General features: G+C 50.8%; 2 protein-coding genes and 1 pseudogene across 8 annotated transcripts in view; all 3 read right to left on the bottom strand.

The window, feature by feature from the left end:
• The window catches only part of SLC43A2 (solute carrier family 43 member 2), a 44,005-nt gene extending 32,367 nt beyond the window's left edge, over nt 1–11,638 (bottom strand). Inside the window, exons 1-2 of one of the 7 annotated variants that reach the window (XM_045836121.1) lie at nt 11,539–11,638; nt 10,490–10,687 (exon numbers count right to left, since the gene is read on the bottom strand). In XM_045836121.1, coding sequence (XP_045692077.1) covers nt 10,490–10,649 — 160 coding nt within the window. In that variant the 5' untranslated portion in view covers nt 10,650–10,687; nt 11,539–11,638. The other 6 variants (XM_045836124.1, XM_045836125.1, XM_045836126.1 and 3 more) reach the window with 6 other exon arrangements.
• A 2,088-nt stretch (nt 11,639–13,726) lies between these two features.
• On the bottom strand, nt 13,727–15,158 carry LOC123816811 (annotated as a pseudogene).
• Nucleotides 15,159–15,828: 670 nt separating this feature from the next.
• Nucleotides 15,829–26,096, bottom strand: SCARF1 (scavenger receptor class F member 1). The gene is made up of 11 exons (XM_045836848.1): nt 25,655–26,096; nt 25,284–25,345; nt 25,002–25,103; nt 23,574–24,096; nt 22,024–22,242; nt 21,516–21,644; nt 20,620–20,723; nt 20,012–20,132; nt 18,741–18,862; nt 18,512–18,658; nt 15,829–17,863 (listed from the first exon to the last, which is right to left on the bottom strand). Exons 1-11 carry the CDS (start codon nt 25,753–25,755, stop codon nt 17,007–17,009), a joined length of 2,487 nt encoding a protein of 828 aa, XP_045692804.1. The 5' UTR covers nt 25,756–26,096; the 3' UTR covers nt 15,829–17,006.
• Between the last annotated feature and the right edge of the window lie 62 nt (nt 26,097–26,158).

Here is a 26,158-nt window from a genome sequence, read left to right as displayed (position 1 = left end):
CACACAGAAGCAGGGGCCTTACTTTGGGCTACCAGCCTTCTCCTCTTAAAGAAATCGGTGCCAAAGGAGCCACCTGGCCCTCCTGCCTTCAGGTAGTGATAACCAGCAACGGGGGTGGGGGTGGAGGTGTCTGAGTGGCCCCTTGTCTGCCTGTGGAGCAACCTGAGAGTGCCCTTCACCCTAGAGGAAACCCAGAAGATTTCCTGGCAGTAAAAGTGCCCACATAAATAACCAGAGATTAAGCAGATGCCCAAACAAAGTCACACCCAGGCACTCCTCTCCCTATACTCCCACCTGGGCCACTGTAGGCCAGGAGACACACAAACAGATACGTACCCAGGAAGTGTCAAAGCTCCTCCGGGGTGCCCCTCTTGCCCCAGCCTGCTCTGCACCTCACCTGTACCTGCTTAGTAAACAGGTGCCTCCACAGTGGGCGGCCAGAGTGGCCTGACCCAGCCCAGCTGGGGAAGGTGAACCAAGAAGACAGGCCGGGAACTGATGCGGCTGGAGTGTGCTGCAAACAGGCACACGACTGCTCCGCAGGAAACCCGGGGAGAGGGGAAGAGAACAATGCCTGCACTATTCAGCCTCACTCACAGAAGACTCACAGACAAAATCTTACAGAGAAGGCAGAGGAGAAAAGTGGGTGCTGTGACCCCACTCAGGCTCCCTTGACATCTCTGGGTTGAAGAGGGGGCTCCCCCATCCCAGGGAAATAAAGGGAATGGGAGTAGAATCTCCTAATTCCAACAAAAAACAACCAGGCCTCCAGAAAAGCTAGCCAGATGATGCTTGAGGTAGCTAAGGGCACAGGGCTGGAGGCCCCTCTAAATTCCCGAGCAGCCCCTTTGTGACTGGCTGCTCACTGAGTGCCCCTGCCCTGGGGGCAAGCCCCTGGACCACCCTCCCGATGGTCCCTGACCCAGGATGCCCGTCCTTCTCTCAAATCCTTAGTCTATCCGGCAACAGGAAGCAGCATCTCCAGGGCAGCAGGGGGGATGTAGGTGAGAGGTCAGCCTCAGACACAGCAAACAAGAGGCAGGACACAGACAGCGCCCCTGCTAGGTGGCCAGGGCCTAGCCCCTTAGCTGTGGTCACCTTGTGAGAATGAGACTGCCCCCAGATCCTCCCAGGAGGTCCCTGAAAGCCAACCCAAGCTGGATAGAACCTTACTAGCACACCAAGAAGCCAGGTGGGGTGAGCAGCGGATGTGGGGGAGAAAAACTGGGTCATGAAATGAAAAGGAGGAAAGCAGGGTTGGTGGGGAGGGCCAAGGGCCCCAGCTACCCCCCGTGACACATCCTGAGGCTGTGGACACCAGCCTTTAGGCTTCTTTGCCCATTGCTACAATTTTTTAAAATCCAAAATACACTGGGGTGGGGGGGATGGAAGTGGTCACATTCACAGCAATAAAAGTGAAAGGGGAGTTCTGAAATGCTATCAACCCCTCACCCTTGAGTGCAGGAGACCATAAAAAGGTAAGGCCTGAGAAGGGATTGGTATGAAATATTCAAAGTGATGAAAAGCAAGGAACTACAACCAAGACTGTTTCAGCCAGCAAGGCTACTATTTAAAATTAAAGGAGAAAGAGCAAGCTTCCCAGACCAACAAACAAAAAACAACAGAAGAACATAGTTAAAAGAATAAAATGGTAATAAATACATACCTATCAATAATCACTTTAAATGTAAATAACTTACAAGTGCTCCAGTCAAAACACACAGGTGGCTGAATGGATAAGAGAACAAGACCCATATATGTGCTGTCTACGACAGACCCTCCTCAGAATGAAAGATGCACACAGACTAAAAGTAAAGGGATGGAAAAGATATTTCATGCAAATTGAAATTTTTAAAAAGCTAGGATAGCAATACCTATATCTAACAAAATGGACTTTAAAATAAAGACTACAGTAAGAGACAAAGAAGGACACGACATAATGATAAGGGAACAATCCAACAAGAAGATATAACGCTTGTAAACATTTATGTATCCCACATAGGAGCACCTAAATATATAAAGCAAATCTTGATGGACATAAAGGTAGAAATCAGCAGTAATACAGTTGCAGTAGGGTGTTTTAACACCCCATTGAAATCAATGAATAGATCTTCCAGACAGAAAATCAACAGGGAAACAGTGGCCCTTAAATAACACACTAGATCAGATGGATTTAATTGATATCTTCAAATCATTTCACACAACAGCAGCAGAATATACATTCTTTGCAAATGCACATGGAATATTTCCTAGGATAGACCACATGTTAGGATTCAAAACAAGTCTCAGTAAATTTATGAAAACTGAAATCATATCAAGCATCTTCTCTAACCATAATGGTATAAAGCTAGGAATCAATCACAAGGGAAAAAACTGAAAATCACACAAAGAGGTTAAATCACATGTTAGTAAACAATGAATGGGTTAACAATGAAATTAAGGAAGAAGTCAAAAGATACTTTAAAACAAATGAAAATGAGAACATGCCAACCCCAAATCTATGGAATATAGCAAAAGTAGTGCTAGGAGGAAAATTCATAGCATTATAGGACTACCTGACAAAACAAGAAAAATCTCAAACAATCTAAATTTACACTTAAAGGAAATAGACAAAAAACAACCAAAAAAAGCCCAAAGTGAGTAGTAGAAAGGAAATAATAAAGATCAGAGCAGAAATAAATAGAGTAGAAGCCCTGGCTGGTGTAGCTCAGTGGATTAAGAGCGGGCTGAGAACCAAAGCATCGCAGGTTCGATTCCCAGTCAGGGCACATGCCTGCGTTGCAGGCCATGACCCTCAGCAACCGCACATTGATGTTTCTCTCTCTCTTTCTCTCTCCCTTCCCTCTCTAAAAATAAATAAATAAAATCTTTTTTTTTTTTTAATAAATAAAATCTTAAAAAACAAAAAAAAAAGACATAGAATAGAGTCTAGCCCTGGCTGGTGTGGCTCAATAGACTGAGTGCCAGCCTGCAAACTGAGAGGTTGCCAGTTCCATTCCCATGCCTGGGTTCTGGGCCAGGTTCCCAGTTGGGGGTGAGCAATAAGCAACTGATTCATGTATCTCTTGCACACTGATGTTTCTCTCCCTCTCTTTCTCCCTCCCTTCCCCTCTCTCCAAAAGTAAATAAATAAAATCTTTTTTTAAAAAATTGGAAAAGCCAAGTCTTTTTTTTTTTTTTTTAAAGAAATAAAGTCTACCCCAGCTGGTGTAGCTCAGTGGATTGAGCGCGGGCTGCAAACCAAAGTGTCGCAGGTTTGATTCCCAGTCAGGGTACATGCCTAGGTTGCAGGCCATGACCCCCAGCAACTGCACATTGATGTTTCTCTCTCTCTCTCTATCTCCCTCCCTTCCCTCTCTAAAAGTAAATAAATAAAAATCTTAAAAAAAAAAAAAGAAAGTCTAAAAAAAAATTACAAAATTTCAATGAAACCAAGACTTGGTTCTTTGAGAATATAAACAAGATTGACAAACCTTTAACCAGACTTGTCAAGAAAAAAAAAAAAAGAGGACCCTCAAAAAAGCAAAATTAGAAATGAAAGAGGAGAAGTAACAACTGACTCCACAGAACTTTAAAGGATTGTAAGAAATATTACGAACAACTATATGCCAACAAATTGGACTATCTGGATGAAATGGAGAAATTTCTAGAAAGATACAGTCTTCTAAAACTGAATCAGGAAGAATCAGAAAATCTGATTATAATTAATGAAATTAAAGTAATAATAAAAAAACTCCCAACAAACAAAAGCCCTAGACCAGGTGGCTTCCCAGGTAAATTTTACCAAACACTCAAAGAAGAACACACACCTATCCTTCTCAAACTATTCTAAAAAACTCAAGAGGAGGGAACAATCCTAAGCTCATTTTATGAAGCCAGCATTCTCTCCTAATTCCAAAACCTGATAAAGACACCACAAAGAAACAAAATTATAGGTGAATATCCCTGGAGAACATAAGATGTTAAAATCCTCAACAAAATATCAGCAAAATGGATCCAGCAACACATTAAAAAGATTATATACTGTGATCAAGTGGGATTTATTCCAGGAATTCAAGGACTGGTACAGTATCTTCAAATGAATAAACAAAATAGATAGACCACATGAACAAAATGAAGGATAAAAAAAGAGAAAACATGATCATATCAATAGATGCTGAAAAAGTATTTGGTAAAATCCAGCAGCCATTTATGATAAAAACTCTCAGCAAAGTGGGAATACAGGGAATATACCTCAATGTAATAAAGGCCATATATGACAAACCCACAGCCATCATCATTCTCAATAGGCAAAAATTATAAGTGTTTCCCTTAAGATCAGGAACAAGACAGGGATGTCCACTCTCAACACTCTTATTCAACATAGTACTGGAGGTCCTAGCAACAGCAATCAGACAAGAAAAAATAAAAGGCATCCAAATTGGAAAGGAAGAAGTCATTGTCATTATTTTCAGATGACACAATACTGCATATAGAGAATTCTAATGACTCTACAAAAAAAGTTACTTGAATTGATAAATGAATTTACTAAAGTAGCAAAATACAAAATAGATATCCAGAAATCAGTTGCATTTATATACACCAATAATGAACTATCACAAAGGGAAACTAAGAAAACAGTCTCATTTACAATGGCATTAAAAAAAATAGTACTTCAGAGGGGGCACCAAATAAATAAATAAATAAAATACCTAGGAATGAATTTAATCAAGGATGTAAATGACATATACTCAGAAAATTGTAAGACACTGAGAAAAGAAAGTGAAGAAGATACAAATACGTGGAAGCATATGCTGTGTTCATGGATAGGAAGAATTAACATCATTAAAATGTGCACACTACCCAAAGCAATCTATAAATTCAATGAAATTCCTAACCAGATACCAATGGCATATTTCACAGAACTATAACAAATATTCCAAAAATTCATATGGAACCATAAAAGATCACAAATAGTCATAGCAATCTTGAAGAAGTAAAACAATGATGGAAGAACCATGCTATCTATCAAACTGTATTACAATCCCAGAGTAATCAAAACAGCATGGTACTAGCTTAAAAAAGACCTACAGATCAATGGAACAGTACAGAGTCCAGAAATAGACCCACCTTTATGGTCAATTTTGATTTGACAAAGGAGGCACAAACATACAATGGGATAAAGACAGTCTATTCAATAAATGGCTATGGGAAAATTGAACAGATATGTGGAAAAAGAAAAGATATTAGACAACCTTCTTACACCAAATACAAAAATAAACTCAAAATGGAGTAAAGACTTAAATGTAAGACTCAAAACCATAAAAATCCCAAACAAAACATAGGCAGTAAAACCTCAGACATTTCTCATAGCTTTTTTTTTTTTTTTTGATATATCTCTTCGGGCAAGGGAAATGAAAAAATAAACAAATGGGACTACATCAAACTAAAAAGATTTTACACAGTGAAGGGAACCATCAACAAAATGAAAAGACAACCCACTGAATAGGAGAACATACTTAGCAATGGTACATCTGATAAGGGGTTAACATCCAAAATTTATAAAGAAGTTACACAACTCACCACCAAAACAACAAACAAATCCAATAAAAGGATGGGCAGAGGACCTGAATATAGGACACAGAGATGGCCAACAGACATATGAAAAAATGTTCAACACCACTAATCATCAGAGAAATCTAACCACAATGAGATATCACCTCACACATGTCAGAATGGCCATCACCAATAAATCAGCAAACAAGTGTTGGAAAGGATGTGGAGAAAGGGGAACTTCCTCTGGGAATGCAGACTGTTGTAGTCACTGTGGTAAAACAGTATGAGGTTACCTCAAAAAACTAAAAATGGATCTGCCTTATGACCCAGAGATTCTACTCTGGTAATAGAGCCAAAGAAACCCGAAACATTAATTTGAAAGAATACATGCACCCCTATGTTCACTGTAGCATTATTTACAGTAGCCAAGATTTGGAAGCAGCCCAAGTGCCACCCACCAGTACATGAGTGGATAAAAAAAGCTGTGGTACATTTTACACAGTGGAATGCTACTCTGCTGTGCGAAAGAAGGAAATGTTACCTTTTGCCACAGCATGGACAGACCTGGAGAATATTATGCTGAGTGAAATATGCCAGTCAGAGAAAGACAAAAACCATATGATTTCACTTACATGTAGAATCTAATGAACCAAATAAACTAAAAAACAACATAGAGACAGACTCATAGACACAGAGAACATACTGATAGCTATCAGAGGAAAGGGAGGTTGGGGAGCTAGGTAAAAAAAAAACAAAGTCATAGACACAGACAACAGTATGGTGATTAGCAGGCGGAAAGGGGGGTGGGGGAGTAGAAGAGGGTAAAGGAGGGATAAATGGTGATGGAAGGAGACTGAACTTGGGGTGGTGGACACAATATAACACAATACAATACAGATGATGTATTACAGAATTGTACACCTGAAACCTATAGAATTTTATTAACCAATGTCACCCCAATAAAGTCAATAGAAATAAAAATAATTAGCCCTGGCTGGTGTGGCTCAGTCAGACTGCAAAGCAAAAGGTCACCAGTCCAATTCCCAGTCACAGCACATGCCTGGGTTGTGAGCCAGGTCCACAGTGGGGGCCTGTGAGAGGCAACCACACAACAATTGATGTTGCCCTCCCTCTCGTTCTCCCTCCCTTCCCCCCCTCTAAAAATAAATAAATAAAATATTTTAAAAAGTTTTTTAAAAAGTAAAAAAATTAGGGAGAAGGGGTATAAGGGAACTAAATGGTAATGGAAAAAAATAGAAAAAAGATTAAATTAGTCCTGGCTGGTGTGGCTCAGTGGATTGAGTGCCAGCCTGTGAACCAAAGGGTCACAGGTTCTATTCCCAGTCAGGGCATGTGCCTGGGTTGTGGGCCAGGTCCCTGGTTGGGGGCACACAAGAGGCAACCGCACGTTGATGTTTCTTCCTTCCTTTCCCTCTCTCTAAAAATAAATAAATACATGTTTTTTAAAAAATGCAATAAAGATTAAATCAAATCAGCCAATCAATCAATCAATCAATCAATCAAGGAGAACCTCAAAGTCACATGAATGTCTCCCGTCCACATCTGTAGCCTCAGCCCAGCCTAGTGGGGACCAGGCCTGGTGGGGCTTCCCTGGCTGACAATAACCCCTGTGCCCTCTCAGAACCTCAAGGGCAACTTCCTGCTTTGTTTCAGCAGAACCATAAAATCTAACCTTCCAATACCAAGTGGGCTCTCCCCCAGCACCGCAGCTGCAGTGATCCAGAGCACAGACCTAGGGCCTGTCTCCGTGTCTGGCTGGGCTGGACTGTGACTTCCTCAGGCAAAACCCTTGTCTCTCATCTTCTCCGCCCCCACCCCACCCAGCATGGACAAGCCTTCACCAAGTCACTAAGTGTAAAGAGATGAAACCAATCTCCCCCTCTTGCCTCCTTCACTCCTTCTTCCGTTGAGAATAAAATCCAGTCTCCCCAAGCAGCCTCCTCCACCCTGCAGGCCCAGGGCCCTTCCCACCCCTCAGTCCATTCTCCCCTCTTCTCCAATATGCAGCCCACCTTGGGGCTCCTTGCCCCCTTCTCTCCTGACTCACCCCCGCCTCACCCTCTATACTTCTGCCCAAACATCAGAGAGGCCCTCCCACCCAAGTTGATCAGATCCCCACCATCACTCTCAGTCCAGGCACCCTGCTCTCTGTTGGCGTGCTGACCACCATGTGAAATTATAGAGGTCTGTGTGTGGTGACTCAATTGATGCTGGCAGACTGCGGATTCCCTGAGGGCCAGGACTGCTCTGCACCCCAGGACAGCACCTCAATGATGTCTGCGCAGGTTACATGACAGAGGAGATAAAACAGCCACAGATAGCGCCAGCCCTCTGAGCTGACCCTGCTGAAGCGGCCCCCGGATGGCAGAGAAAACAGAGAAAGGGGTTAGGTGTGGGTGGTTACAGCGGTCACCTGGAGGCCAAAGGACACAGTACTGGAAAAGCTCCCTTCCTCCTGGGCTGGGAGCCCAATCAGCCGCCTGTCCACACCAGGGGGACTGGACTGGGGAGGCAAAGCCCAGATGCCCATCCCTGGCCCCTGTCATCAATCCTGACTGTCCCACAGGCCGGGCAAAAAGAGCTCAGGAGCAATAGAGAAAGGGGCTCTTTCTTCCCTCCTCCCACCTCACCGAGCTGGAACCTGGCACTGTGTCTGTGGCCAGATTCTGGCTGGAGTCCCAAGAAAGAGTTCTGAGAACTTTTCAACAGGTTCAGATTTTCTTTAGAGAACAAACCAAAGAGCATCAGTTCTAAAAGCAACAAAAAGTGACAAATTTGCATCTCAATCAGCTGGAAGCTGGTCAGCTTTTCACAAGTCTAATTTAATAAATTCAGCAAATGGCTTGACTGCTCCTCTGTGATTCAACTATCCACCAAGTCTGAAAATATTTCACCTCAGCAGAAACCTTGACCCTGAATCCTCCAGTCACTCCCAGTCAGGCAAGGCACGAGGATTCCTGGCCCTGAACAGCGACAGGCTACTTGGACAGGCTACTTGGACTTCAAGAAGCCAGAGAGATAAGCTGTGTAGAATCAGCAGGCCTGTCCGCCCAGGATGCTGAGTCAGTGGGTTTACAGGAGAGTCAGAAAAACCAAAATCAGAAGAAGGAGCAAAGGCAAGGGATAAGAAGTTGATGTTCAACCCACACCCTAACCCTTCACCTTCACTTTGAGTTATTGGGGGGACTAGTTGAGCCTTGAGAGCTTAAATACCAACTCAGCACTGGGTTGGCATGATCTCTCTAACTCCTCCCACTTAAACGAAGGAAGAAGCCAAGGTTGAGACAGGAATGAAGTGACTGGCCCCAAAGCTGCTGATACCATCAAATAAATTAAACCAGTGGACAAACTTGGGAAGAACTGCAAAATCTAACCTTCCAATACCAAGAGGGTCAAAAAAATTGAATACAGCAGTCCTTCAGTGTGGACAAGATGCTAGAAAGCTTCATCTGGGGATGATCAGGTTTCTTTCTGCTTTTTAAACTTGCTATTAAAATGCCTAAGAGGCCAAGGAAGCAAGCAGGAAGGGTCATGATCTCAAAGGGAGGGGAGAGGGAAGGAGAGGAGGAGCCAAATACCCCAACCTGTTCCTTCCAGAAAGTCATTAATCCACCATCTCTTGGGCAGAACAGAAAGCTTGTTTAAGGAACAAGGTCTGAGTGACTTTCTCATCGCCCAAGATTTCTTGCTGACATGGGGAAAGGTCTGCCAAGAACCCTTAGGCTATTAGGAAATATTTCTGAGTGGCTAAAGGCTAAAGGTTCTACATGATATATTCTCCGCCCTCACCCAGGGGCACGTGCATGAACTCCCTTTCTCCTGCCCTTAATCTAATCTCTCCACTAGGCTTCCCTGGAGACTGGCACACTCAGGAATATCCTGGGAAGATCAGAGAAAGAAAAGGCATGCTGGTGGTATGATCAGGGGGTCAGGCTTGGGCTATCTCCATCTAAAGGGACTCAGGCAGGGGCTGGCTGACAAAAAGGAACTGGAGAGAGGCACTACAGAGCTCAACTGTTAGGCTGAACTGTTGCAGACAGCAAGAGGACAGAGGGAAATGTTTCCCATCAAGGTTGCCTAGGAAGGGGGCACGAGGGTAGAAGCTGGAAGCCACCTAAGTCCCACTGTTGGGCTGAACCTACCAATGTGCAACAATTAGGATCTTCAAATGGAGCTAAGAAATGTGAAGACAGGAATGTGGATTGGGTTTCCTGCAGACCAGCATCCTCAGCCTGCACTCAAACCACCAATGGTGTGGCAAAGGGAAAGGACAGACCTAGTGTCATTTCCACAAATGTCCCCCTTGCCTCTCTTCTCATCCCCTCATGGGGGTAGAAGGCCACTAAGATGCTCTCACACCTTGTGGAACATAATGTCTTTTGGAAAATCATAAAGGAGCAAAAATAGACAAGAAATTGTATCTGATGGGCCCTTAAAACTCTCCATAATGGTCTGCTAAAAAACATCTAGAGTCTAGATGAACCTTCCATGGGGTGGAGACCAAACCACTTCCTTTCTCTTGCTACACCCCAGCCACTGAGTCAGGAGTTCCTTTTTATACAGTGAGGGAGTGACACACTTACTCCAAGGCAAGTGATGTGCTAAGCACTGGGAGGAGAAGCGACCAGCAATGTTCCCAGGTAGTGGAAAGAACACCCTGGACTCGGGGTTCTGGATCTATTACTATTACAGTCCCCAGCTGTGTGGCCTTGGGCAAGTCAGAATATCTCTGAGCCTCAGTTTCTTTGTCCATAAAACAGGGACATTGATATGTACCTAGTAGAGCTGGGTGAGCATCAAATGGGGCTTTTGCTAACTGGGAGGCGCTGTGCAGCGAGGCAGTACTGCCAGTTAGGTCTGCACCGCGATCTTGCCCTATCCAAGAGCCCCCACTCAGGAACCACCTCGACCGAACCCAACGCGCCCGTCTCACCTGGATCAGTACACAGGTAGGAGTAAAAGCCTTCCGACTTGAGCATGATGAGCAGCGAGCCCCAGCCCAGGAGGACTGCCGAAAAGAGGAGGTTTTCCAACACGGCTGTGCAGGCCATCCACCAGCGGCGCCGATGGGCAGTGGCGAGGGTGGGCGCCATGACGCGGCTAGGTGGCTCGGCTCCGGCTCTGCAGCCACCTGCGCACAGACCTCGGCGTCAGCACCCGGCCCTGCCCAGTCGGAGCCGCCAAGCTCCGCCGCTGCGGCAGCGCACAGGTTCTTACCCCTCCGCGGCCCGGACTGCAGGTGCGTGAAGCGAAGCAAGTCCCAGCCTTGCCCGGGGCCTGGGCCACCCACCACGGCTGCTTTGTATGATTGCTCTCCACGCTGGAGAGCCGCTCGGGCCAGGCAGGAAGACTTCTCGCTCAGCTCACTCAGAGGTAAACTGAGGTACGCTAGAAGGAAGGGACTAATGCTTGCTCAGGGACGTGGAATTAGTCCTGGCTCCAAACAGTACTGACAGAGCTTGGGGGTCTGCAAGAGTAGCACCGTGAGATTCCGACACCTGGGCAGGGGCATACCTGAGAGCCACTACTGGCTCGGAACCTGATAGGCGCCCTCCCGCCCGCGCCGGAGACCCTTCCCCAGAGCTGGTTTCTTCAACCAGAAGATCAGCGCACCGAGCTCCGTTCGGTCCGCCTAGGGCTCACTGATTGGCCTGATGGCACAGGAACTGCCGCTCCATTGGCCGCTGTGTAGGTCGCTAGGCGCCGCGGCCACGCGAACCCCGCATGGGCGAGGCGAAGCCGGTTCAAACCGGCGGCGCGAGCCACCTGCGCGACCCTCATCCTGGGTGGCTTCCCAGGTAATTTTCCTGCTTCGATGGAAGCAGAGCCCCGTCCTTCTATTTCTTTGTTCTTCTTCAACTCGTCATATCTACTGGCAGCTCCTCATCTACCCAGTCTTTCTTTTTCTATTCACACATCGTCTCTCTACGCCCCCACCCCCGCACCCTCACCCGAGGCCCAGATTCCCAGGATGCAGCTCACCCGGCTCCTACTGATGTGTGTCGGGCCCGGCCGGCGCTTTTTCTGTCCCCTTTTATCCCAGCCCTTTTATTAGGACCCCAAGATGAAAACACTGCTGCACGCTGATTGGCCTAGTAGGGGCTGGAAACAGGCGTTGGCCAATGAGCGGGCACACGCCCGCCCCGTGGCTAGCAAAAGCCGGTTCCGGCCGGACTTTGAGACAAACAAGAGAGCTCAGGGTGCCGGGGGAACCTGGTGCAGAAGCCGTGCCTCACTACTTTAAACTGTAGCCACAGCCTGGCCGGAGCCTTTGAAGGCATTGTCCTTTTGCCTCTCGGGAGTTCCACTCCGAAGCTATGAGCCAGGTTGGGTTCGGGTTCGTCATCTCGGCGTCCCCCAGATTTCCCTAGCTGCTCTCCCGTTCCCCTAGTCCACCCAGCTCGGTTTCTGCACTACGCTCTCCGGCCCGATAGAGTCCCCCGTCTCCCCTCGGCCCTGGGCACCAAGCCTCGATGTTCTGGCTCCCTGTGGGTCGTTCCTCTCACGCCCCCTCCAGTGCCTCCTCCCCACTACGCTGCCATTCTGGTTCCTCGCTTCCCTGCTCCTAATGTCCTCCATCCAGGAGATGTCTGCTTACTCGGTTCTCCAGACCCCAGTTCAGGCGTGGTGTGCCTCTTCCTTACTTTACTGATTCACCGACTCCGTTTCTGGGTGCTATCTGCCCGGTTACCGGGACGTGTTCATCGAGGATCCCCAGAAGGGAGTTTGGGGCTTTTCTTTCCCCTAGCACCCTGTGTCCCGCTACCCCATCCAGACTCTGATTCACTGCCCATGGTACCCTCGGGAACCATGCCCGGGTTGACTATCCTACACCCACTCCCCTGCTGGTCCTTCACCCCATTCCTGGGCATCTCCCTCAGGTAAGTGCCTCTTCAGGGTGACGCGGTGGGCAACGCCAAGCTGCAAAGACAAGTCAGGCTTCCGGGAGAATGCGTGGAGTCGGGAGGGCTCCAGCTCCCAGCCGGATAAGCCAGCTGGATCTCCTTGAAGGAACTGGCCGGGTAGGTGTATGGAGCCCAGGCTCTGGAGGTATAGCTGCCCGGCTTCGCCTTCCTGATTGGAGGAACTAGCCTGACCTCGGAGGACCCTCGGTATTCCCCAAATTGAGCTTGGTCTCCTTGGCATGCTCTTGGAGCTCGCTTATCATCCCAGGGCTGTGGGAGCCCGAGCATCCTCTCCCCTATTCCACGTTCTCCAGTTCCAGTGCGCCCCCTGCCGCCGTGAAGCCGCACGCTCGTTCAGTCCATGTCCGCCTCTGTCGGCCTGGGGGATCCTTGCTGGTTACCTATTCCATTCCCACCACCATGCAGAGTCTAGCCCACTCACAAGATTGCGACCACCACTTGACAAACTCTTTGCCTTCCCTCCAGTGTCCTAGTAGGCCACCTGCTTGAGGGCTGTCTGCGGGCAGCTCTTCATACACATCTCAACTGTTTCAAACACATCTCTCAAATTGCTCTCTCCAAAACTTCCTCCCATTCTTTCTGAGATACTAACAGTATTACCTACTGAAGTTAGAGACCATGAACCATCCTGTCAACATCTGCTGTTATTTTTCCTCTCCACCGCACCCCACCGATTACAGCCATATCTCCTAATTTGCTTATCTGTTCATCCCTCCTCCAGTCTCAGCCCCTGGAAACCATTCTCTCCACTCCACCCCATTCCAATGGAGCTATGGAAAATGTAAATCTGACCTCTGCTACAATTGATCAGAAACTCTTTACCATTTGTCTTGAAGGATAAAGTTCAAGTTTTCCAACCTGACCCACACGGGCTCCTCCCTCCCCACCCGCATCTTTTTCCATAGAGGTTGGTGGGCCTGCCTGGTCCTAGATCCTCCAGGCTTATGGAATTGCTTGTGGTTGCACGTGCTTTTCTCTCACCTTTGGCCTTCAGGTCCCTTTTTGGACAGCTCCTCCAGGAAGCCTTCCCTAACCACTCCACAATACTTTCCATTTTCTTCGTTCACTGATTGTATTAAATATCTTTAATATCCCTGAAATATATCAACGAGAAAAAGTTGAACACCTCATTGAAAATTGAGGAAAGCAAATAATATATATAAAGAAGCTCAATCTTAGAATAATCATAGGAATTCAGGTTTTTTATTCTTTCTCAATGCCTTTAGTTTGAAACGTGGGGGAAATCGTATAGGTACACATGAAAAAGACGTTATCACAGGTAAACGTGAAGAAAATCTTACCAGAAAGCTTTAACACCTGTCAGCTGTTGAACCTGAAGTTCTGAGTGTGACATGTTGCAGGGCTGAAGGGAATGGTGATTAGTATCCTTTTCCTCACCCTCAACAGAATCCACACCACCCTCCTAATCCTCAAGGGCAACCATGTCTTCACAAGCCTCAGAAAACTCTGCCTCCTCCATGCCCTCACCCACATGCCTGTGGACAAAGGCACGCTCGGCATACATTAGGTCAACCGTGTGAGCCAGGCGAGCCCAGGCCTCAGCAATGGCTGTGTTGTTGCTCAGCACGCACACAGCTCATTGTGCTTTGGCCAGGTCTCCACCAGATACCACAGGGGCAAGCTGGTAATTAATGCCAACTTTGAAGCCAGTGGGGCACCAGTCCACACACTGGATGCTGTGCTTGACCTTGATGGTGGCAATGGCAGCATTGACATCTTCGGGAACTGCGTCACCACGGTACAACAGGCAGCAAACCAGGTATTTACTATAGCAAGGATTGCACTTCATCTGGTTGGCTGGCTCAAAGCACACATTGGTGATCTCTTACAGAAAGCTGTTCACGGTAGGCTTCCTCAGCAGAGGTGACGGGTGTATGTGGCCAGAGGGAAGTGGATGTGGGGATAGGGCACCGGGGTGGTCTAGAACTCAGTCCATCGACATTCAGGGCTCCGTCAAACCTGAGGAAAGCAGTGATGGAGAACACAATTTTGCTAATAAGGCGGTGAAGGGTAGTGTGGGTTGGGCTCTCAATATCAAGGTTTCTAGGATAGATGTCATAGATAGCCTCATTGTCAACCATGAAGGCACAATCAGAGTGCTCCAGGGTGGTGTGGGTGGTGAGGATGGAGTTGTAGGGCTTCACTACAGCTGTGGAAACCAGGGTGGCTGGGTAAATGGAGAACTCCAGCATGGTCTTCTTGCCATAATAGACAGACATTCCATCAGCAGGGGAGAGAACCCAGAACCAGTTCTCCCAAACTGGAAAACTAAGAAGCCCTGAAGACCTGTGCACTGGTCAGGCATTTTCCAAACTCAGTCCAACACGAGGATAATGATCGCCTTGCCAATGGTGTAGTGTCCACAGGCGTAGTTATTGGGCAGCATCTTCCTTGCCTGTGCTGAGCTGCTGAGGGTGGAAAAGCTGGTGGCAGGCACTGGTGCGAACTCATTAATGACTGGATTCCAGGTCTACAAACACCGCCTGGGGCACTTGCTTGCCAGCGCCTGTCTCACTGAAGATGTGGAATCATCTCTCCCCTGACGATCATCTTGTCATTTGTCATCTGGCCATCGAACTGGATGTCGTGTTCCAGGCAGTAGAGCTCCCAGCATGCACTGCCGATCTGAACACCAGCCTGGCCAACGTGGATGTGGGTGAGCCATTACTGTCCCCGATGAGCTAAGAGTCAAGGTAAGTAACACACTCAAAATTCAGATTTTAATGATACTATCTTTTGCTTAAAAAGTAAAAAAAAAAAAAAAATTATCTGATCAAACATTTTAATTTTTTTTTAAATTTTAACTTTTCCTAAAACTATAGTTCTCAATAAAAATGACTCTTATCTGCCCTGGCTGGTGTGGCTCAGTAGATTGAATGCTGGCCAATGAAGCAAAGTGTCACTGGTTCAACTCCCAGTCAGGGTACATTCAGGGGTTGCAGGCTGGGTCCCCATTGGGGGGCATGCGGGAGGCAACCACACATTGATGTTTCTCTCCCTCTCTTTCTCCTTCCTTTTCCCTCTCTCTAAAAATAAAGTATATATTTTTTTAAATGACTTATCTATGAAAAAAAGTTTTGACTTGTTATTTTATTTTTATTGCCCTAAAATAATGAGATACCATTTTAAACTTATCAGATGAGGTGTAAGGAAATAGATATCCCCATAATATATGAGAATATGAAAACCAACTTTTTTGGAGGACAATTTGGAATAAGTACACAAATGTTTACTGTTCTCACTCCATAACTCAGCAGTTCCACTCCCAGGAATCTCTTGCACAGAAAAACTTGCACAAATATAAGAAGAAATATGGACAAAGTTGTATGCTTCATCATTTATTGTATCAGAACCATTAGAAACAACCCAAGTCCCCATATGTAGGGACAGTTTAAATAACCTGTTATTTCCACATGATGGAATCTCACGTAGCCATCTTTTGTAAAAAGAGGTAGCTGTATGTTTACTGACACCAAAAGATACCCAGGATGTATTGTATTAAGTAAAAGAGCAAATCACAGAGCAGTACGCTCTTCTGTCTTCATGTGCACAAAGAAACATCTGAAAGGAAGCATCAGAGCTGTTCATGAGACACTGAGCACCGTGACAGCGGGGGAGCTGCGCTCATTCCCTGACGAGGCAACACGAGGATGGATGGAGAGGGCTCGGAACGAGACCAGAGGCATTCTGTGGAAAATGAATCTGGCCCCTCCCTGGTGCCCCAGCCTCCTCTGGGGAGGAGGGAAATCTTATTTTTACTTCATACATGTCTGTGATGTTAGTCCTATTTATTTTTAACAAAGAATATTGCTTTTTTAAAAAATCTAGTGAGAAAGTAAAAACATTTGCAAATTATACAAAAGTTTAAAAAGATCAATCTCATCTGAGAGAAAAATGTCATTTGACTGACACCTTTCCTTTGAAACTATATGCTTACATCCTTTTAAAAAAAGTTTGTAAAACAATCACAAAATATACACAAAAATAAGAATTCTAAACATGTATCCTGACACAAAAAGAAATGTAATTTGTAAAAAGAACACTTAGTTTTACACGTAATGGTATAGCACAGACCCCCCCCGCCATACTGAGTATTCTCGCACAACATAATTTTTCATGGCTGGTTAAGAACCTATCGTTAAGAAAAAACCTTTAACCAGTCTTCAAATATTTAGGTTGTTTCCCATTTCAGAAAGATATTTTGCAAATGAAGGAAAGCATCGCCTTTTGGGGCAAACAGAGTCCAGGACAGCAGAGAAAAAGCCCCTGTCTTCCCCTTCCTGACCCCGTCCCACAGGGTCTCTGCCCAGGCTTTCCAGACCATCCCCGGAGCGCTGCCAGGGCCCACAGCCAGCTGGCCTCCACCTCGGACACTTCCCCGCAGACGGGCGGAGGGCCTGTCCTGGCCCTGGGGCCTTTTTTCAGCACAAAACAGTCTGATGCAAGGGCAGTTTGGATGCCTAGCCCCCTATCCAGTCTTCCCACTCCCCAAATTCACGGTCCTCAGGGCTCTGGTGGTCCAGAGATGGGTGCAACATTCTCATACTGGGGCTCCTCCTGCCCTTCCTCATCAGCCAGCTTCTGGGGCTCCTGTTCTGGGGGACCACCCTCGGGGGCTGGCTCCTGGACCCTCCCTGAGCTCTTGATGCCATCCCTCGGTCCTCTGGACACTTCTGGCCCGGTTCCTGCAGACTCCAAAGCCCCAGCGAGCTCCTCATTTGTGGCTGAGCCAGGGCTCTGAGTGGCAGAGCCAGAGGCCACCCCGGAGCTGCCCTTGTTCCGGCTCAGTGCCCGACGTGGAGGCTTGGGGATGGCACTCTTGATCTTGGGCCCTGCCTGGCCTTTCTGGAAGCTACCAAAACGGCGGAGGACAGACCGGACTGGGCCCTCAGATTCCTGGGGCGTCCCTGCCAGCATGTAGATCGTGGTTATGGAGCCTGAGCTTTCCTGGACGCTGCCTTCAATGGCTTCCACACGCTCAGCCACTGTCCGGCCACCAAATGGAAGCCGGCGGTGCCCACTGGCTGAATCCCTGGGGCTGGCAGCTCCAGGAGGCGCTTTGTCCCCATCTGCTAGCTCAGGGCCTGTGGATTCCTCAGCCTCCTGGTTTTCAGGACCTGGCTGGGTCCCCCGGGAGAGCCGCTTGGGCTTTCTGAGCGGGCTGGAGAGCTCCCCTGAGCTCCGGCAACTCTGCGGTGCAAACTTCGTCCCTTCAGCAAAAGAGACTGATGGTCGCTTGGCCCGTGCTAGGCTGGAGGTGCGCGGGATGGCGAATGGTGTGGAGGCATCCTCAGGGAGAGGGAAGGGACCTCCAACCAGGCTGGCCTCTGGCGACTCTGCTTGGGCCACAGGGACTATTCCTGGCAGAGGAGACAGAAGAGCTTGGCCAAAGCTAACGGGTTGGCCACCCCGTCCCATCTGGCTTACTCAGGTCAGTATCTTCTGGGAGGCCTCAAAAATGGGGCAGGGTAGGGGATAAGGATGCAAAGAGTCAGGGCAGGGTGGACCCAACAGACACTACTTCTTCTACACTCTTTTCCCCCCTCCCTCCTTCCCTACTCTGACCTAAAGCCATACTCTAACCAGCTCCTCTCACCTCTGGGCCTTTGTGTCTGTGCACTGGTCCCTCTTCCTGAAACACCATGGCCACCTCTCCCTGTCACTGGGCTAACTCCTAATTTTGCTAGACTCGACTCCAATATCACGAGCACTGAGACATCTTCCCGGACCTCAGTCTGCCCCGACCCGACTGGATTACAGCCCTTCCTTGCACGTCCTCCATCCAAGCGCGTGCCACTCGGTCCTGTAAGTGTCCGATGACCACCCTCCAGACTAGAAATTGGGTAAGGACAGGAATCTATCTTGTTTCCATTTTGTATACCACAATAGAAGTTTGGAGAACTTATAGAAGTAAGGGGTGGTTATTTCTATAGGACAAAGGGGTCAGAAGGATTCCCAGACACCCAAGCAGGATTGGAAGGTGACCCAGGGGGCTGGAGGGGGGCTACCTTCTTGGGGTGGCACACAGTAGGCAGGACCCTCATCCTCCTCTCCAGACGCGGAATCAGAAGAGAAGGAGTCGTCCGAGGCCCAGCCGGCAGAGGGCGGCTCAATGAAGCTGTGGTTGAAGGGGATCTCCGGGTCGTGGTGGGAGACTGCAGGGGGAGCCGGGTCAGGTGCAGGGCCTGATGGGAAGCCTTGTCCCATTCCAGCCCCCGACCCTCAGTGCCCACCTACCTGTCACCCAGGGAAGCTTGTGGCTGCTGAGGGAACTGCAGGGCAGTGTGGAGCCCAGGCTGGTCAGCGCCCCCCAGACCTGGAGCTTCATCCTGGACACAGCAGCTCCATCTCTCGCTGCCCTGAGGAGGGTGGTCGGTGTGTGAGACCCCTGGTTGGGGTAGGATGGTAGCAGGAGAAAAGGGCCAGGACAGCCCTAGTCCCTCAACCAGCCGGAGATTTGGGCCTGCCACGGAGGGCAGCGTGGCTCTAAAGTCCAACGGACCTGGCACAGAAACTCTGCTCAAACTTTACCTCTTTCCGGGCCTCAGTTACCTCACCTGTAAAATGGGGACTACAATCTATCAGAGCTTCTTTCAGGACCCCACACAGCACCAGGCACCAGGTGGGGTTCCCCAAAATGCAGCTATGTGCTGTCATCACCCCAGCTGAATCCCAGCTCACTTGGCTTTCTGGAAGTGACAGCACCTCCAGAAAGCCTGCCCTTGGCCTCACCCCGACACTGGAAGTGCCTGCTTTGTTCCTCACCCGTCCCCCGACAGCCTTTGCACATGTCCTGGCCCTCATGTGAGGGGCCCCTTCCCTGCCAGGCTCTGTGCCCCAGGGGACAGGCTACTACGTCAGCACATGGGAGGACATACTCAAGGGTTAGTGCATGAACTGTGAGAGAGCACCAGACAAGGAGTCCAGAACACAGGGCCCAAGCTTTGAGCACGCCAGTGACCAGCTGAGTCACCTTATCAGTGTCTTCCGTCCTCTGCTAATCCTCTGGTCCCCACACCCCCTGCTCCCAACCTCCGTGCTGCAGTGAGTCTCCAAGGAGCAGAGAAATGTGATGAGATTTTATGAAGAGACAAACCCCTTGGGAGCAACAGTCTCTAGCAGGCCTCGAGCCCAAACCCTTCCTCTTCCTCTCCGGGAAAGCCACGTTCTCTGCTCACCCACTGCTCCGACTTGCCCGTCACTCTCCTTTTGGGGGGTGAGGCCCGGTCTCTTCTGCTCCCTGCCCAGAGCTGCCTGCTGCTTTTGCCTTCACACCCTCCTCCTCTGGCCCCTGTGGGTTAGCAAACCCTCAGCCTCGTGCCGTGGGTTTGAGTTTCCCCAGCCTGGTGCTTCTGCTCATGTGACTCCCACTCAAGGCTTCTGAGGAAGGCAAGCGGTTGATCTGATGTCTCCGGGCCAGGGCCACTGCCCACTACCCCATCGATCCTGACCTAAGTGTATGACAAGGCCAGCCTTTCCCCACCCGTAAAAGTAAAGCCAGCATTCACCTGTCCTTGGGGTCCAAGCGGGCAGCCCAGCAGCAGCAGGCACAGCAGGCAAAGCCAAGGAGGAGCAGCAGCAGAGGCACGAGAATGCCAACAATGAGGGCTGCATCCTGGCTGTGAGGCCCTGGGGCAGAGGGTGGCGGGGTGGGGATGAACAACGGTGAAATATTCAGGGCCTTCCTGTCTCCCATACATCTCTAGCTGAGCTGCCTCCTCCCCAGAGTCTTCCACCTGTGGGTCTGTCTTCCGAGAGACATAGACTCTGCTTATCCTGGAGGCCCCCTCCTCCAGGCAGCCACCCGGCTGGTCTGTCCCATTCTGATGGTCCATGGTCTGTTCCTCAAGTCCTTGCCCCTAGTTCTCACGACTGATGCGCATCCCAGTGTCCAGCCCCCTACCTGCTCATTTCCCGGGTGCTAGCCTGGTTTCCCAGGGAACAGAGGCTCTGTCACATCTTCAGGGGACCCCAAAGCATCCATACAGATTTCAGGCATAGGAAATGTCTCTCTGAAGTGGGCTCAGCCTCCCTGGGAAATGATGAGCTTCTGGAGCCCACGTAAAGGGCCAATCTTTCCCTGGTTACTGTACCTGCACCCTTCTTCCCACCTTACCCAGCTGGCAGGCCCCAGAGACAGGGTGGCAGGGTCCCCCTGGGCATTCACAGGGAACAGAGCAGTTGCTTCCATAGAAGCCAGATGGGCAGGAAACATTGCAGCTGTGGAGTGACAAGGAGAGACAGGCTGAAGGCTGGGTGAGAAGGGACAGAGGTGGGCAGGGGGCAGGGGCAGGCAGGTTTCTGGGCACCGCTCTCCACTCCAGCCGTGCAGACCTCCCTGGATAGTGCCTGGCAGACCCCTCCTGCCTCTGAGCCACATGCCCAGCACCCCTGACAGTGTTGGGAGAATCCCTCAGCCCCTAAACCCATCTTCCAGAGAGACCACCCACAAGCTGTCCTGTGGCATCCAGCCCCAGGTGTAATCTTCAGGCAGAGTCCACTTATGATGCTCACCCCTTGCTCACCCAGCTGCAGTATGAACTAAGCAAGATGCCAATGGCATGCATAGACATCCTTGGGGCCTGGAGGTCTGAGCCAGGTCCCGCCCTGCCACTACCTCTCTAGGCCTTGGTCCCCTCCTCTATAAAATGGGGTCTCTTCTGTGTTATACTACATTCCATCCCATGGCTGGAAAACTGGACACTGGAGACACTGACATGGGTTATGTTTTCCTACCTTAAGCCCTTAAGAAACCACAGTGGGGTTCGGAGCCCTACCCCTAAACAACTTCCCCAGCTGGGCCAGGAGCCAGGCCTTCTACACGAAGCATTACTTCCTCTGACCCGCCTTTGGAAAACGCAGACCACACAACAGGAAAGACAGCTCCTCAGTAATGATGATGCTGAGGGGGTACATGGGAGCTGGAGACACCCAGGAAAGGAAGGCAAAGAGACAGATTTCACAGAGGCCCGACCTAGGCCCCTGCTTCTCTGCCAGGGCCCCAGTCCTCACCCGGGTCCCCAGTAGCCAGCGTTGCAGACGCATTCCCCAGTCGCAGCATCACAAGCCCCCTGGACACAGGTGGGGCAGGTTGAGCCACAGCCCTCCCCAAAGGTGCCGCTCGGACAGGGGTCTTCACACCTGAGGTGAGGCAAGACTTTGAATGGGGCGCTGCCCATCTGCCCCCATGCTGCTGGACTCAGGAACCCAACTGAGCAGTGAAGCTCGGATACAAAGAGGACCTTGAAGCTGGGAACATACCCAACGGGTGACAGACCAGAGACCCCTGGAGGGAGGGGAGGGAGGAGAGGGCAGGCAGCCCCAGTGGCAGGGAGCTGGAAGAGAACCTGCCCAGGGCCACATCAGCATCCATCTCTCTCCCCTCACTCTGCCATGGGGCAGGCCCCAGAGGGCTGTGTGAGTGTGTGTTTGGGGGAGGGGACACCTATCCCAGAGGGAGCAACTGGGGTGAGGATCCTGAAGGAAGGTGCACCCCACCCTGAGCAGGCGGGTCCCTCACCTGGGCCCCAGCCAGCCAGGGTCACAGCTCTGACAGTGTCCAGTGTCTGCCTGACAGGTCTCCCCAAGCCGGCAGTGGGGGCACTGCTGCCCACAGCTCTCGCCAAAGGTGCCAGGTGGGCAGGGCTGGAGGCACTGGGTCCCGTTCCAGCCGGACTCGCAGGACTCGCAGCTGCCCGTGTCCGCAGAGCATGGCTCATTCTGCTTGCAGTGGCCGCAGCTGGGAAGAGAAGTTCACAGGAAACACTCAGGTCAAATGGGTGGAGTGCCCACCCAGGCCTCCAGGGGCGCTGGAGAGCACCCGGGTCCCGGCGAAGTCACTGAGGCAGGTCTGAGCCTCAGCTTCCCCGCAGTGCGCTACAAAGAGGCGGGACCACTTATCTCCTCAGACTCTAGAGAGTGCCAGGCCTCTCCTCCTAACCCTCAACTCCGGGACTCGTTCCTCCCTGGGTCTCTGGGTCCCAGGGTCACCAGGCGCTGCCAACCCAGCCAGAGCAGCCATGTCCCCCCAGACCTTCGCCTCCCTTCTGCCCCCGCCCTCCGCCCACAGCGCCCCGACGGGGACCGGACCCAGTATTCTATCTCCTACCCCATAACATGAAAATCCGTGAGAATAAAAGTATTTTAATGTCTGTTTCACCACTATAATTTCAAATTTATCTTATCTTTGAGAATTCCCCCCAGGTTTATCGAGACATAACTGACATACAGCACTGTACAAGTTTAAGGTGCACGGCACGGTGACCTGACCTGCAGATGCCGTGAAATGATCACCACAAACGGTTAACACCCACTATCTCATACAGAGACCAAAAAAAGAAAAAAGAAAAAGAATTTTTTTCCCTTGTGATGAGAACACTTAAGATTTACTCTCTTAGCAAGTTTTCCAATTAGGTTCCTATCATCTTAATTTCTCATTGATCCTTAACAGTTACTTGAAGTTTCTCCCTCAGATCCTTAATTATTTGGAATCATGCGCTTGGATTAGACTCATTAGTGGGGGAAGCGGGAGTTCCTAAAATCACTGTAGCATTTCCAAACCAGCAGTAAAAAGGGGCGGGGGAGAGAGACTAGAAAGCATTAGATAGGGTATATTGCATATTATAATCACATATTATATATGTGTAGCAAAGATGAATGTGCTGTCTGGTTAAGCTTTTACTTCAGTGGTATGTGTACATACATGGGTGTGTGTTAGGTGGGACGTAAAACGTATTATTGTGAGCGGAGCTGGTCAAAGTTTGAAAGTCCTTTCGTCTCAAAGGGACTATGCAATCATTTTGTCTCGTGATTCATCCTTTATCCGTTTCTAAGTATGGCCTGCTATACTAGTATTTTGTTACTGTTAACCGTAATCGGATAAAAAGGGAGTGAGCGGGAGGCCGGACTTCGGGGCATTGAGAGTCTTTTATCCCCGCTTCCATCTTGCCCTTTTAGGTTGGTGTGGAGAGCACCGCGTCGCTTTCCCCCTCCTGCCCTTCTCACTCCCTCCACCTCTCTCCCACTGCGCCCCGTGCCCCTCGCCCCCGCCTGCCTGCCTGCCTGGCTCACCGGTGGCTGCACTGCGTCCCGTAGCGGCCTGCCGGGCAGGGCAGCTCGCAGCGCGCGCCGCGGAAGCCGGGCGGACAGGAGCACTGGCCGGAGGCTGGGCTGCAGCTGCCGCGCACGCACTCGCACTGCTGCCGGCACTCGCGGCCCCACCAGCCAGGCAGGCAGATGCAGCGGCCCGACTCCTGCACACAAGGCGAGCCGTTGCAATCGCAGGGGAAGCTGCAGCGGCGGCCCCACCAGCCCGCCTCACACAGGCAGGAGCCGGTGTTCTGATCACAGCGCACCCCCACTTTGCATTGGCACCGGTGGTGGCACTTGGTCGACCACCAGCCGGGCTCGCAGTAGCAGGCGCCGGTCTTCGGGTCGCAACGCCCATGAGGGCTGCAAGAGCACTCGAACTCGCAGCGGCTGCCCCAGCGGTTGGCCTGGCAGCGGCACACACCAGTGACCGGCTCACACTGGCCATGGGGGTAGCAGGCGCAGCTCTCGCGGCAGTCGGGGCCCCAGTACTGGCCCGGGCAGCCTGCGGGGCAGGGAAGGGAGGGGGTAGGGAGAGACAGAAGGGGGTCAGTGGGCTCAGGACTGGCACGGATGCAGGCTCTGGGTCCCCTCCCACAATGAAGAGGGGCGCCAGGCCCATCCTCCAAGAGCCAGGAACAGACCCCTGGAACATCTGGCATCATATCCTCCGGGAGCAAAGCTCACTTCCTGCCCCAGACTCTGAACTACAAAAGCCCTTAGCAGTGACCGAGTCTCCCCGCTTCACATCCCGCAACACATTTAAAGATCCCAAGTGGGGAAGGGGCTTGTCCAGAGCACACAGAAGTGTGTGTGGGGGGTGGGGGGGCCTTCAGGCATGCCCCCTCCTCCCTCCCACTGGATCCTCCACTGCGCTGGAGGTGTGCTGGGCCCAGGGAAGGCCTGGATGCTGCCCATCTGGATGGCAGGAGAGGCAGCCGCATTCCCTCCCAGGGTGTCCTCTCAACCCCTCTTCCTGTCAGCTGCCCTCTGGTTATCCTGCCCACCAACCCCTTTCCCAAGCCCTTATTTCTGCCAGAGAGGGCAGACAGCCTGACCAGGGCCCTCCTGCCACCCCCCCCACCCCCAACATGTACAGATATATGTGGGGGAGACCAAGAATGCATCCATTTTGCAATTAACAGGAATCTCTACCAACTTTTCTGAGTTGAAACGGAAAGTGAAGGGCCCAGAACTGACACTGTGCATAGGGCATTGTGATACAAGTAAAAACCAGATGAGTCAGGGCATCTCCCAGGAGTGTCACTTCCTGTCCCTGGGCCTCAATTTCCTCAGCTTGGGAGGCTCTGGCCCTGCTGTTCTAAGGTCGTGGCGATCCTCCCTGCTTTGCCTCCCTGCTCCCTAGGCCTGCCCGGCAATCTCATCCCACCGGCGAGACTCAGGACTCACGGGAGTTGCACTGGGCCCCGAAGAATCCAGGTCTGCATCGACAGAGGCCTGGTTTCACGCACACTTCGTCTTTCCGGCAGGCGTCAGGCCCCTCGCAGATGGCTGAAAAACACCCCACCCAGGTCAAAAAGACTGGGGCTCGACCAGGGGACCTTCTGCCCTCGCACTGGCTCCTGGTTCCCGCCCAGGCTGGGTGTGTGTGCCACAGGAGGGACCCTAGCTCCTGGGCTCAGGCGGGGAAATAGGCCCCAGGAGGGGTGGGGGTTGGTCTTGGCTACTCACGAATGGTGCACTCTTGATCTTTCTGCCTCCAGCCTGGGCAGCACTGGAGCTCAGCAGAGGGGCTGTGGGGCAGAGAGGGGTCAGCCGGGGGCGGCCTGGTTTCAAAGGTGCTCCACTGTCTCTGGCTGAGATGTGGGAGGCTGCCTCCGCCCCCTCAGGCAGGCCTAGCGCCAGCGAGTCACAACCCCACTGACCCCAACCCCTTCCCTCTCCTTCCCTGGCCTTTCCAGCCTGTCCTGTCCACCCCCCACCCTGGCTCTTCCCAAGTCTCCCTCCCTCCAGCCCCATGACCTCTTCCCTCACTTCCTCCCCCCTACCCCCAGGCCTCAGCACCAGTTCGGCCACCCCCATCAGACTCCCACAATATTCACCTGTTGGCCCTGCAGACATGCTGCCCATTAGGGTCCAGCTCAGACCCCTGGGTCCCCTGAGTCCAGAGCAGTAGCAGTGGGAGCAGCAGCCGAGGCCCCATGGCGGCCAGCGCAGCAAGCGGGTTGGAGTCAGTCTGGCCCCCACAGCTCCCAACCCCCTCCCTGTTTCCTCCCAAGGCTTTTCCTGAGGAAACCAGGCCGGTGGGGCGGGCTACCCAGAGGCACCTCCCTGAGAGGGTGGGCACAAAGGTGCTGGGGAGACTGGCAATACCAGAGAAAGGAAAGGGAAACGAGGGCCAGTGCCAAGAGTGCAGAGTGGAGGCTTAAGGGGCTGGTTTCAATCTGGAGGGGAAGATGAAGCTGTAAGCCATGGGGTATTGGGAACAAGCGAGGGGGTGGGTTGAGGGGGGCAGCTGTAGTTTCCCATTAGGTCATATCCTCAGTGAGGCCCAAGCTGGGAGAAGCCTCCCCACCCAGTGATGACCAAGGGGACCCTGTGACGTG

Source organism: Phyllostomus hastatus, unplaced genomic scaffold (genome assembly GCF_019186645.2).
Source record: "Phyllostomus hastatus isolate PE091 unplaced genomic scaffold, TTU_PhHast_1.1 phas_contig_210, whole genome shotgun sequence".
Taxonomy (NCBI): domain Eukaryota; kingdom Metazoa; phylum Chordata; class Mammalia; order Chiroptera; family Phyllostomidae; genus Phyllostomus; species Phyllostomus hastatus.
The sequence above is the reverse complement of the archived record's forward strand: the minus strand, read 5'-3'. Positions and strand labels throughout refer to the sequence as shown.